Source organism: Hippopotamus amphibius, chromosome 9 (genome assembly GCF_030028045.1).
Source record: "Hippopotamus amphibius kiboko isolate mHipAmp2 chromosome 9, mHipAmp2.hap2, whole genome shotgun sequence".
NCBI lineage: Eukaryota > Metazoa > Chordata > Mammalia > Artiodactyla > Hippopotamidae > Hippopotamus > Hippopotamus amphibius.
The window spans coordinates 73,532,077-73,546,371 of record NC_080194.1 but is presented as its reverse complement, the minus strand read 5'-3'; the positions used below and the strand labels follow the sequence as shown (position 1 = coordinate 73,546,371).

Sequence of the window (14,295 nt, the reverse complement as noted above, 5' to 3'; positions counted from 1 at the left end):
AGCCATCTTTTTTTCCATTTTACTACTTATTTCTGCTATTACGGTTTGTATCATTTCTTTGCTATTCATGTTTCAGCTTTGTTTTTGTAAAGAGAGGATCAAAAATCAGATCAAGATCCATTGCCTTTTGTGTTTTATTAGAAACGGAAACTAGAAACTAAAAACATTACCACAAAAATTAAACTTTAAGAAGAGATGCAAAATGCAAGCTCTGATTTGTTGTCATTCCTTTCAAGAGACAAATTAACTAAATTCTGTATTTTATCTTGTCATACTGTTATCCATGGACCACCCTTTCAGTAGCATTGGTGTAAGCTGCTTTTTCCAACTCACTTTTTGTGGTATCTTTGAGGTTCCTTCTGAGATACCTTTGCTTTTTACCTTGAGAATTTAGAATTTCCTTTAATGGATATTCTGGTTGAAAATTCTAAGTTTCATTTGTCTGAAGGTATCTTTATTTTACTTCGGTTTTTTGTAAGAAATTTTTGTTGATTAGAGAATTATTTTCCTTTAGCACCTTGTAAATATCTTTCCATCATCTTTCTAGAAAGTCACCTACTTAATTTTTGCTAAGGGCTCACTGTGTATATCTTTATTTAAAGTAGTATTGGTTAATCTTATTATCTTCTTGTGTTTTTTTTTTTTTCCTGTAGGGAATACAGTGAGTAACCTGATTATGATTATACCTCCAATTTTTGGTGCAATTCAGAGTGTTAAAGGTGGACTGGAAAAGCGGTACATTGCTTCCTATTTAGCACTCACAGGTATGTATAACACTTCATCTAAAAAATGATGTGGGAAAGAAATGATGTATAGTATTCAGGCAGACTGTTTTTCTCATTCATTCCTGAAATTGTTTCTTGATTTTGTGTTGTTTATTATATAACTCGAGCATATTCTGAAACTTCTGAATTAAAACTCCACAAATCTTGCCAGTATTTGAACTGTATTTTGGATAATTTTTTTTAAAAAATAACAAGATATTTCAAGCATCCAGAAAAGAACAGGGATAATATAACAAATATATCTATGTATTTTACCATCCTTCTTTGTCAGATCTTAACATTTTGCAATATTTGTTTCAGTTCTTACCTTTTCTTTTTTAAAGAAGTAAACTACTATAAACTTGAAGCTCCCTTTATATTCCTGCCTGATTTTATTCCTGTCTTCCTCCCAGCTCACCCTACTAGAGTTAACCTAGATACTGAATTTGATTATCATTTTCTCACATTTTATCTATACTATATATGTATGTATCCTTTAAAATATGAAAAACGTGGTTCACATATTTTAAAACTTTTTGTAAAGGATATTCTACTGTATCTAACCTTCTGCAACTTACTCCTGTTCCTCTGCTTGACTGTGAGATAGGGATTGTGTCTTAGTTATCTTTGTATCCCTGTTGTTTGGCAAGGTAGTGGTAGAAATGTTACATGGAGGGATGAGTGAACTTTACCACAGCCTAAGATGGGAAAATCACTCATTCATTTTCTTGCATTATCATCATAAAGACAAAAATAGCAAAGAAAGTAGATTTTAGTTTGTTTCTTTTATGTAACTTTCTAAACTAAAAAAAATTTGTTTTAGTTCGAGGTAGATATTATTCACACGTGGGCAGGAAGGATTTCTAATTACCACAAAACTGTAAGCTATAGTATATCATATCAGATTTTATATAATTATATTAGTTACTGCATACGAGAAAGTTTAATTTCTGAATCTGTTTCTCATATGTGTGGTGTTTTGAGAAAGTTACTAATTCATCTTCAAAAGGAAGACTTGTCCACAAACTTAGCTTTATTTCCTGGGGTGTTTTCAGAATGTTTATAAGATACCAACAAATCATAGTCAGTAATAACAATAAGAATAAAAAGATTTGAGGGACTTCCAAGTTGCTTTAGGATAATACTGACCTCCTGAGTTAGAATTTGTCCACTCCTCCTCCTAGAAAACCACACAGATTAAGAAGAAAAGTAGATAAAACCACACTTAGCCCACACTTTCATCATTACTAAGAGAAAAAGAATACTATGAATGTAAATCATTTTTAAACAAGAAATAAACACCACAATCTAACAGAACTGTCTTTAATGTTTTAGACTTGGGGAGATTGTAAAACTACATGGAGGGACTTCCCTGGTGGCGCAGTGGTTGAGAATCTGCCTGCCAATGCAGGGGACATGGGTTCAATCCCTGCTCTGGGAACATCCCACATGCTGTGGAGCAACTAAGCCCATGTGCCACAACTACTGAGCCTGCACTCTAGAGCCTGCAAGGCACAACTACTGAGGCTGTGTGCCACAACTACTGAAGCCCACATGCCTAGAGCCTGTGCTCCTCAACAAGAGAAGCCACCTCACTGAGAAGCCCGCACACTGCAACGAAGAGAAGCCCCTGCTCGCCACAACTAGAGAAAACCCAATGCAGCTAAATAAATAAATAAAATTTAAAAAAACCCAAAAACTAATGGAAAAGAGGAAAGAAGAGTTGAGGGCTTAATCTGACAAAACACCAACAGAAAGAGAAAGCTTCACGATTCCTGGAATTCCTGGAAACATTCTAAGACCTGGTAAATCTTAGTACGAGCTAAAGTACACAATACTTTAAAGTAAAGTACACAGTAAAAGTCTTGATAGTGTATAAGACCTAAAGTGGCAGTTTTGGAAAGGTATTACTTCTAGGAAAGAAATAACTAGAAAGAGGAAGATAGCCTTTGGAAATGTGTAAGTATAGGGAAAGAAGGAAATTAGAGGGAGGAATTAAGATCCTACTGAAACAAAACAACGGTAAAATACATTAGACTCTTCTCCCTGCACCCCCACCAAAACAAATAAATATATATATGAAAAGAGACACTAACCTTTATTATGCAGAAGGGGGCAGTCTTGAACTAGGAATCTCTTAAGCCACCCCAAACCTTTACTCTTTCCACAAAATGGACCCCCCCGAATCAGTCTACATCCATGCAAAGTTACTGTAATAAGAAAATAGAAAATGAGAATCCGTACCTTTTGGCTCATGGACGTTCTTTCCCCACAACTAATTATAAAGCAGAAAGAAACTGCAGCACAATACTCCTAACTGAATTAGCCTCAAACCAAAAAATGAATAAAAATTTAAAAACTAATAACACCAGTAAAAATTAATTAAAAAAATGAAAACTAATAATGGAAACAGCTCCCTCACCCCACAAAAGAAATAAAATTAGAGTTGATTAAACTTAGGAAAGAAATTAAGCCTGAATTACAATGTGTTGAGTATTTAATAAAGGCTATTTAAGAAAGACAGAGAAACAAGCAAGAGAATGAAAATGAGATAAAGAAATAAATAGGGTCAGAGAGAAAGTGATTGAAATGCAAGTCAGGCAAAGAAGATTCAACACAGCAGTAATTGGAGTCCCTGAAGAAGGAAAATAAAACAGTGAAACAGATCTTATATTTAAAACTGTAATTTTAAAATTAATTTGAAAGACTTTTTGGAAATGGAAGAAGACCCAAATCTGGATATTGAAAGGTCCGTTTTTGTCTCATAAAACTGACTTGGAATGGTCAACTCTGAAAGAGACTAGTAAAACTACTGGATTTTAAAAATGAAAAAAATCCTCACAGCTTTAGGGGAAAATATCAGATTACTTATAAGGGCAAGAAAATTTGGCTGGCACTAGACCTCATCAGCAACATGAAAAGAAAGGCATCAGTGGAACGGCATTTCTAGTGCAAACCAAGGATTTTATTTTCCACCCAAATTCTTTTTCAGTTATCCAGGTTGAGAAAAACAGTTTTAAACATACAAGTACTCATTGAAAACTGTTCACATGACTCCTTCCTGATGAATCCACGAGTACTGCTCTGTCTAATTTAGTAGCTGTTAGCCACATGTGGCAATTTAAATTTAAATAAATGAAAATTAAATAAAATGTAAATTTCAGTTCTTCTGTCACAGTAGCCTTATGTGGCTTGTCTACCGTATTGGGCAGTGCAGATATAGAACATCGCCTTCATTGCAGAAAGTTCTACTGACTGCATTATACTAGAGAATTATGTTCATCCAACTAAGAGAAGACTGGGCAAACTTGGGCAAAATGTCTGGTGATGAGCATTTAATACACTTAACTATAGATCTAAAACTAAAGCAGAGATGGGGTAAGAACCAAAGAATAGTATATGGGCATTATATGGTCTAGTAAAGTAGAGAGAATGCAGTTTTTTAAATGGGAGAAGGAAAGGGCAAAGTAGAATAAGTTTATTGACTCTTTCCTGTCTAGTAAGTTGAGTATTGAAGAATATAATCTAAAAGTAACAAACCAGATAGTAAAAGGTTAAGTAAGAAAAGAAAAGGGGAGAACTGCAGGTACTATAAAAGGCATAAGTACAAAAGTAACCCCTAGGCCAAAAAAGCCTCTTTGCTAAATACCAAAAGAATTCTTTTAAGTGCCAAAAAAAGACATTTCAGTTAGAGAAATACATTAAATATAAAGTAATATATGTAACAGTTATAATAAAACAATATGATAGAGTTGAGATTAAACATCAGTCATATGAATCAGTATGAATCAGCTTAACCGAATATCAAAAGAAAAAGATTTTTGAATTTGATTAGCAATTAGGACTGAGCTTTATGCTGTATACAAAAGACACAGCTATCAGAACTATTTAAAGAGGGGTCTGCAATCTTGGAATGTCACTGGGAATGCTATGAAAACATATGAGAGACTCTATTCCTTCTCTTTGAAAATTGTTACCTGGACAGTCCCTACTGTTATCTTCATCGCTGGCATGGTTTTGCTCATTACATCTCTGGGAAGACACACCAAAAACATCTTCCTACCCATCTCAGGCTTTCATGATTCCAGCTCCCAGGTGCACATCAAGGCTCTCCTTGCTCTCACCTCCTTTGCTGTCCTTTTCATTACCTATTTTCTGTCACTGGAGCTCAGTGCCTCAGGTGTGGTCCCATCCGGGGAATTCTGGTACTGGGTGTGGCAGGCTGTGATTTATCTGTGCACAGCAATCCACCCCATTGTGCTTCTCTTGAGTAACCACAGGCTGAGAACTATGCTAGAGAGGGGCTTCTCCTCAGACCGTGGGGCATCTTGAGCTGCAATTGATGAAAAGCCTCAGAAACTCTACTGCAAAAGGCGTGGGTGGGATGGGATGTTGCTTCTTTAAATCTCTGCCACATTTAATGCTCTTTCCCTCTTTGCTGCATTTTGTGATTAGAAGAATAACCTCAGTGAAATAGAATTTCAGGGTGAGATGGAAGGTACTGAACTAGTGGTCTAGTGTCACTGATTTGCACTCAGCAAGGGTGTAGCTGATGTAGTTAATGTTCCCTGTGGGACTTGATGTGGCCAAAGAAGCAGGAAACTTTTATTTCCCTGTGACTAAACTCTTGGTGTTTAAAATTATCCTTCTGGAAACTGGATGTAAGGATCCTGACACATGATTCATTTTTTTATCTGCTGAATCACACTGGAAAAGATTTTTGGAAACTCAGTTTTCCTCTGGCTTCATCCTGTAAAACCATATTTCCTTTTGCATCCTTACCTGATTTCCAGCCATCTACTGAAGTGGAGCTCTCTTTCCTTCCATGCAAGAGTTCCTGGTGTCTGAACTCTCTTTACAAAGCATGGTGAAATTTGTGCATGTGTGTAGCCGTGTGTGTTACCTGGCATTTGCAGATTACCTTTTGAGACCCCCTGAATGCTAGGGGTTTATGATTTATATATTGTTATGTTCTCTACAATAGCCCAGTCTGTTAGCCTGTTCTATAAACGTTAAGGTCCATGAACCCAGATGTGACTTCTTTTGTGTTGCTATTGGGACCTACTAAAATTTTTGACGTGGAGAGGTTCATCTGTTTCTGATACTTAAGATTTAAGAGGATGACTCCTGGCTTGGTTTGGTGAAGCATGTAGACTGCTTTTCTGCCTTTCACAGATCTTCTTAAACTTTCCTTAAGCTCAGTGACCTCCTGAACCATTCAAACTGAGATCCCGCAAGGTCTCTCTATTTGCTTTAAAATCTCTCAGCGTCATTTCCTGTTTTTCCTCCCCTTCCCCTCTGTATTAGAAGACAGGGCCCTGCTTTTGGCTTTTCAAGGCTAACATTCACATTCATGCTTCCCTAGCCCGATGCTCTCCTGCCCCTTTTCTATCCCCTGCTCAGTCAAGAATTCCCACTTCTACACCAGTCTTCAATCTTTTCCTCTTTACTGTCCTTCCCTTCTTCAGTAAATGTGCCTCTTACCTTTATCTAAAAAAAAAAAAAATCCCTTCCACTCTCTCACTCCCCCAAGTGATCCATCCTCCTGCTAATTAGTCACTTAAAATCTTCTGCTGCCCTTTCTATTGAAACGTGTCTCTAAAGGGCACACGTGAGTTCCTGATCCCTAAATGTGATATTATCCTCAGCGCCAATTTCCTATGTCTCTGTAGTATTTGCCTCTCTTAATAAAGAAATGATTTCTTAAAAAACACTGATTAAAATATTTTACAAAAATTAAAAAAAAAAGACACAGCTAAAACAAAATGATTCAGAAAAGTTAGAAACGGAAATAAGAAAGCAGGGGTAGTGATCCTGATATCATATAAAGTAGAATTCCCTTCAGAAAGCATTGTGTGACAAAGAAGGGTGTTTTTAATGTTGAGACCGTGATTCAAAGTGAAAATATAACAGTTTTTAGTATCTCTGTACCAGATAATACAACCACCATTATTATATGGCAAAAACTGAGATACAAAAAATAGAAACATAAGAATAATAGAAGATTTTAATGTGCCTTACTTAGTACAAGACAGGTGAACTGAACAAAATATATCAACAATATCTGGAAGACCTAAAGAGCATAACCAGCAAAGTAGATCTTACAGCTTTATGCTGAACTTTACACCCTGATAATAGAGAATATGCCCTCTTTTGAAGTACACAAAGGAGATTCATAAAAACAAAACAGTAAGTTCTATTAAGTAGAAATATTAAAACATCCTCAGGTCACAGTGCATCCATGCTAGAAATTAACAACAAATTCAAACCGTAAAAAACTCTTCCTCTTTGAAATTTTAAATTTTCTATTAACTCTTAGTTTAAAGGGAAAATAGAAGTGGAAATTACAGGATTCTTAAAATACAGTTGTAACAAAAAGTCTGCATATCAGAATCTTTGGGGATTTATGTAAAGCAGCCATCAGAGGATAATCCATAGGCCTAAACAAATAATAATAATAAAAGATGAAAATGAAAAGTGAAAAATTAATTAAAATCTCAACTCAAAAGGCAAGAAAAAGACTGCAAAATAAACCAAATGAAAGTTGAAGGGAGAAAATTATAAAGATAAAAGCAGAAAGTAACAAGATAGAGAACAGAAAAATGTAGTTCTAATTAATGAATCAAAATCTTTTTTTTAAAGAAAAAGTAGACAACTAGATAACTTTAGAAAAAAGGAAGCAAACATAAACATTAAAATAAGAAATGATAAAGAGGAAATAGCCACTGAAACAAAGGGGAAAAAATTTAAAACCTCTATGTAAATAAATACATTTAGAATTAGATAATTTCCTAGGAAAATACAGTTTGTCAGAAATGACCCCAAAGATAGAAAGCTTTGAACAGACCATTTTCTATATAGGAAATAGAGTAATTTATTAAGGAATTCCTCCACAAAAAGTACTGGGTCCAGATAGTTGCACAGAGAATTCTAATAAATCTTCAAAGACCAGATAGTCCCAATGCTGCATAAATTTTTTCAAGCATAAATAATGGAGAACTTCCAAATTCTTTTTATGAGGCAAACAACATTGTTATGTAAACCTAATAAAATGCCATAAAAAAGAAAATTAAGGACTAATATTGTGAATGAATATCAGTACAGATGTACTGAGTAAATTATTAGCAGACAAAAGGGAATGATACTTTTTGTAAGTACTACTGATACATGTAACAACATGGATGAACCCCAGAAACATTATGGGACGTGAAAGGAACCAAAAGATACAACGGACCACAGATTGTATGATCCTATTCATATGAAATTTCTAGAAAAGGCAAAATTATAGAGATAAAAAGCAAATAATTAGTTACTTGGGGTTTAGAGTGGTTGTTGACTGCTGATAGGCATAAGGGAACTTTGGGGTGTGATGGAATTATCTCAGAACTGGATTGTGATGATGGTAGCACAACTCTTTAAATTAACTAAAACTCCTGAAACTGTATACTTACAGTGAGTGAATTTAATGATATATCTCAGTACTTGTTTTAAAAACAAAAACTAATGGACAGGGCTTCCTAGGTGGCGCAGTGGTTGAGAATCCGCCTGCCAAAGCAGGGGACATGGGTTTGATTCCTGCTCCAGGAAGATGCCACATGCCGCGGAGCAACTAAGCCCGTGTGCCACAACTATTGAGCCTGCGCTCTAGAGCCCATGAGCCACAACTGTTGAGCCCATGTGCTGCAACTATTGAAGCCCACACGCCTAGAGCCCGTGCTCCGCAACAAGAGAAGCCACGGCAATGAGGAGCCCATGTACACAACGAAGAGTAGCCCCTACTCACCACAACTAAAAAGAAAGCCCACGCACAGCAAAAAAGACCCAGCACAGTCAATTAAACAAACAAACAAACAAACAAAAAAACCAATGGACACAGGAAGTGGAGGAATGTGCATATCGTGTGAGAGAAGGAGGGATATTTAGTCCTTACATCTCAGAGATGGTGTTGAAGGAAGAAAGAAAATAGTATATATCTTATATATGTATGTATTATTGTTAAAATAGTATACATATATAAAATAGTATATATTTATATATATGATTTTAAGTAAGTGATAGCATGTATAGGTGCTATAGCTCTTCCCCAGTAGAATACAACTACTTGTATTGTCCTTGACAAGTAGAATCCAGGCAGCTACTCCTGATGGTTCAAGATTAGATGAATCCTGTTTGTCACTCTGAGTTTGAGGATTTTCTGTTCTCTCTTAACAAGGATCCGTGTCTTATTAAGTGATTTCATTTGCATGTTAAAGACCTAAAGTTATTTTTTGATCTTTATACAAATATGATGATTTGAGAAGCTATTCCACATACAGTAATCTTCCCGCTTCTAATATTCTTGTGAATATATGGAGGAACATATTTTCTAAATTATTTTTTCCTGTAACCTTCTTCCAAGTGAAGAAAGTTGGGGGGATAATTTTTAGACAAGTCTCTCTGTATCAGTATCTCTTCATGGAAAGTCATCCTTATAAAATACATTCTATGAAGTTCAGAGAAAGCCCTTGAGCTCAATTTCCTTGCTTTAATTTCTTCCACTTATATCACAAATATACATTAACAAGTCCTTATCCAAATCCTTAGAACCATAAGTATTTCTGAACTCAGATTGTTCTTGAATTCTAGAAAAGTAATAGGTTGTGTTTGCTGCAGTATACTAAGCCCACCAAAACCTGGGACAGCACCCTGTCGGTGAGCCTATCTGCATTGCTGCTTAACGTGTGAATGTTCACACTAACTCGGGTGAATAATCACTATAAATAGCCTCATGTCCAATTAGGTCAGGTTTTGCTATCAGATGAATTTGTGCCAAACTTAAAGAACAAAATAACAAAGGGAGTCCAACTCGAGGATGGAAGATGCCTTAGAGGACTGGGGCAGGGAGGGTGGGGGGGACTCGAGGAGGGGGCGTCAAGGAAGGGAGGGAATACGGGGATATGTGTATAAAAACAGTTGATTGAACCTGGTGTACCCCCCAAAAAAATAAAAAAAATAAAAAAAAAAAAGAATAAAACATCTTTTGGTTTTAAAGGATTTTTGGGGGTATGTATTATTAAACAAGATATGTAAATTTATCTAACTCTGTGTTTTCTTCTTTTTAAAAGTAGTAAATAGTAAACAGAATATAGTCCCTCATTAGGGAAATAAGACATCAAGACAACTGAAGTTTGTTCCCAGAGTGGAAGATAATTCAAATTTAGGAGATCCATTAATGCAATTTACTATATTAATTAAGAAGAAAATCCACATCATTATCTCCATAGATGCTGTAAAAGCCTTTGTCAAAATTCAGCAACCATTTCTAATTTAAAAAGAAAAACTCAAGAAAATAGAAATTCACAAATCCTGTCTTTTTTTTTTTTTTTTTTACTTTATTATTTTTTGGGAGGTACACCAAGTTCAATCATCTGTTTTTATACACATATCCCCGTATTCCCTCCCTACCTGGACTCCCCCCCACCCTCCCTCGACTCCCCCCCACCCTCCCCATCCCAGTCCTCTAAGGCATCTTCTGTTCTCGAGTTGAACTCCCTTTGTTATACAACAACTTCCCACTGGCTATCTATTTTACAGTTGGTAGTATATATATGTCTGTGCTACTCTCTCGCTTTGTTTCAGCTTCCCCTTCACCCCCTGCCCCCCCAAACCTCAAGTTCTCCAGTCCATTCTCTGCATCTGCATCTTTGTTCTTGTCATTGAGTTCATCAGTACCATTTTTAGATTCCGTATATGTGAGTTAGCATACAGTATTTGTCTTTCTCTTTCTGACTTACTTCACTCTGTATGACAGATTGTAGTTCTATCCACCTCATTACATATAGCTCCATCTCATCCCTTTTTATAGCTGAGTAATATTCCATTGTATATATATGCCACATCTTCTGTATCCATTCATTTGTTGATGGGCATTTCGATTGCTTCCATGTCCTGGCTATTGTAAATAGTGCTGCAATAAACATTATGGTACATGTTTCTTTTGGGATTATGGTTTTCTTTGGGTATATGCCCAGGAGTGGGATTACTGGATCATATGGTAGTTCTATTTGTAGTTTTTGAAGGAACCTCCAAATTGTTTTCCATAGTGTCTGTACCAACTTACAGTCCCACCAACAGTGCAGGAGAGTTCCCTTTTCTCCACACCCTCTCCAACATTTGTTTCCAGATTTTGTGATGATGACCATTCTGATTGGTGTGAGGTGATACCTCATTGTGGCTTTGACTTGCATTTCTCTGATGATTAGTGATGTTGAGCATCTTTCATGTGTTTGTTGGCCATCTGTATGTCTTCTTTGGAGAAATGTCTATTTAGGTCTTCTGCCCATTTGTGGATTGGGTTATTTGCTTTTTTGGTATGAAGCTTCATGAGCTGCTTGTATATTTTGGAGGTTAATCCTTTGTCTGTTGTTTCATAGGCAACTATTTTTTCCCATTCTGAGGGTTACCTTCTAGTCTTGTTTATGGTTTCTTTCGCTGTGCAAAAGCTTTTAAGTTTCATGAGGTCCCATTTGTTTGTTCTTGATTTTATTTCCATGATTCTAGGAGGTGGGTCAAAAAGGATCTTGCTTTGATGTATGTCATAGAGTGTTCTGCCTATATTTTCCTCTAGGAGTTTTATAATGTCTGGCCTTACATGTAGGTCTTTAATCCATTTGGAGTTTATTTTTGTGTATGGTGTTAGGAAGTGTTCTAATTTCATTCTTTGACATGTTGCTGTCCAATTTTCCCAGCACCACTTATTGAAGAGGCTGTCTTTTTTCCATTGTATATTCGTGCCTCCTTTGTCAAAGATAAGGTGCCCATATGTGTTTGGGCTTACTTCTGGGTTCTCTATTCTATTCCATTGATCTTCCTTTCTATTTTTGTGCCAGTACCATACTGTCTTGATCACTATTGCCTTGTAGTATAGTTTGAAGTCAGGAAGCCTGATTCCACCAACTCCATTTTTCCTTCTCAAGATTGCTTTGGCTATTCGGGGTCTTTTGCGTTTCCATACAAATCGTAAGATTTCTTGCTCTAGTTCTGTGAAAAATGCCATTGGTAATTTGATCGGGATTGCATTGAATCTGTAAATTGCTTTGGGTAGTACAGTCATTTTCACTATGTTGATTCTTCCAATCCAGGAACATGGTATGTCCCTCCATCTGTTTGTGTCATCTTTGATTTCCTTCATCAATGTCTTAAAGTTTTCTGCATACAGATCTTTTGCCTCCTTAGGCAGGTTTATTCCTAGGTATTTTATTCTTTTGGTTGCAATGGTGAATGGGAGAGTTTCCTTAATTTCTCTTTCTGCTGTTCCATTGTTAGTGTATAGGAATGCAAGAGATTTCTGTGCATTAATTTTGTATCCTGCTACTTTACTAAACTCATCAATTAGTGCTAGCAGTTTTCTGGTAGAGTCTTTAGGGTTTTCTATATATAATATCATGTCATCTGCAAAGAGTGACAATTTTACTTCTTTTCCAATTTGTATTCCTTTTATTTCTTTTTCTTCTCTGATTGCTGTGGCTAAAACTTCCAAAACTATGTTGAATAACAGTGGTGAGAGTGGGCACCCTTGTCTTGTTCCTGTTCTTAGAGGGAATTCTTTGTTTTTCCCCATTTAGAATGATGTTGGCTTTTGGTTTTTCATATATGGCTTTTATTATGTTGAGGTAATTTCCTTCTATGCCCATTTTCTGGAGAGCTTTTATCATAAATGGATGTTGAACTTTGTCAAAAGCTTTTTCCGAATCTATTGAAATGATCATATGGTTTTTATCCTTCAATTTGTTGATATGATGTATCACGTTGATTGATTTGCATATATTGAAGAATCCTTGCATCCCAGGGATAAACCCCACTTGATCATGGTGTATGATTTTTTTAATGTGCTGTTGGAGTCTGTTAGCTAGTATTTTGTTGAGGATTTTTGCATCTATATTCATCAGTGATATTGGTCTGTAATTTTCTTTTTTTGTGACATCTTTGGCTGGTTTTGGTATCAGGGTGATGGTGGCCTCGTAGAATGAGTTTGGGAGTGTTGCACCTTCTGCAATGTTTTGGAAGTGTTTGAGAAGGATAGGTGTTATCTCTTCTCTAAATGTTTGATAGAATTCGCCTGTGAATCCATCTGGTCCTCGGCTTTCGTGTGTTGGGAGATTTTTAATCACAGTCTCAATTTCCATACTTGTGATTGGTCTGTTCATAGTTTCTATTTCTTCCTGGTTCAGTCTTGGAAGATTGTATTTTTCTAAGAATTTATCCATTTCTTCCAGGTTATCCAATTTATTTGGCATATAGTTGCTTGTAGTAGTCTCTCATGATCTTTTGTATTTCTGAGGTGTCCGTTGTTACCTCTCCTTTTTCATTTCTAATTCTGTTGATTTGCATCTTCTCCCTTTTTTTGTTGATGAGTCTGGCTAATGGTTTATCAATTTTGTTAATCTTCTCAAAGAACCAGGTTTTAGTTTTATTAATTTTTGCTATTGCTTCCTGCCTTTCTTTTTCATTTATTTCTGATCTGATCTTTATGATTTCTTTCCTTCTGCTCACTTTGGGCTTTCTTTGTTCTTCTTTTTCTTATTGTTTTAGGTATAAGGTTAGGTTGTTTATTCGATATTGTTCTTGTTTCTTAAGGTAGGACTGTGTTGCTGTAAACTTCCCTCTTAGAACTGCTTTTGCTGCATCCCATAGGTTTTGGGTTGTTGTGTTTTCATTGTCATTTGTTTCTAGATATTTTTTGATTTCCTCTTTGATTTCTTTAGTGGTTTCTTGGTTGTTTAATAGTGAATTGTTTAGCCTCCATGTGTTTGTATTTTTTGCAGTTTTTTTCCTGTAATTGATATCTAGTCTCATGGCATTGTGGTCTGAGAAGATGCTTGATATGATTTCAATTTTCTTGAATTTGCCAAGGCTTGATTTGTGACCCAAGATGTGATCTATCCTGGAAAATGTTCCGTGTGCACTTGAGAAGAAGGTGTATTCTGTCGTTTTTGGATGAAATGTCCTATAAATATCAATTAAGTCAAGATGGTCTAATATGTCATTTAAAGCTTGTGTGTCTTTATTTATTTTCTGTTTGGATGATCTGTCCATTGAGGTAAGTGGGGTGTTCAAGTCTCCCACTATTATTGTGTTACTGTCAATGTCCCCTTCACAAATCGTGTCTTAACATGATAATATACACATATCAGTCCTAAAACTAGTATTTTACTCAGCATGGAAGTACTAGAAGGATTCCTATGAAGGCCGAAACAAGGCAAGTGTGTCTGTCTCCACTACTATTTAAGAAAGTACTGGAGGTAATAATCAGTGCATTTATACTAGAGAAAATGATTAAGAGCCTAAGGATTGGAAAAGAAGGAAAACTATATTTATAGCTATTATGGTATTCCTGAAAACTCTAGCCTAGAGAATCAGTTAGCAAGCAAGCAATTATTACTCAAACAGTAAAACTGTTCAGTTAGCTATCAGGTTTAAAATTATCACAAAAAGCAATAGCCTTCATATATACAAACAATATCCCATTAGATATAATAGAAAAGAAAATCCC

General features: G+C 35.8%; 1 protein-coding gene across 4 annotated transcripts in view; it reads left to right on the top strand.

Moving 5' to 3' along the window:
- Positions 1-14,295, top strand: part of ACER3 (alkaline ceramidase 3) — a 191,306-nt gene that overhangs the window by 70,985 nt on the left and 106,026 nt on the right. For 3 of the 4 annotated variants that reach the window (XM_057750225.1, XM_057750227.1, XM_057750226.1), the window contains exon 2: positions 654-764. The exons of the other annotated variant lie outside the window; for it this stretch is intronic. In XM_057750225.1, coding sequence (XP_057606208.1) covers positions 654-764 — 111 coding nt within the window. The remainder of the gene's footprint in view (positions 1-653; positions 765-14,295) is intronic. 4 annotated transcript variants of the gene reach the window in all.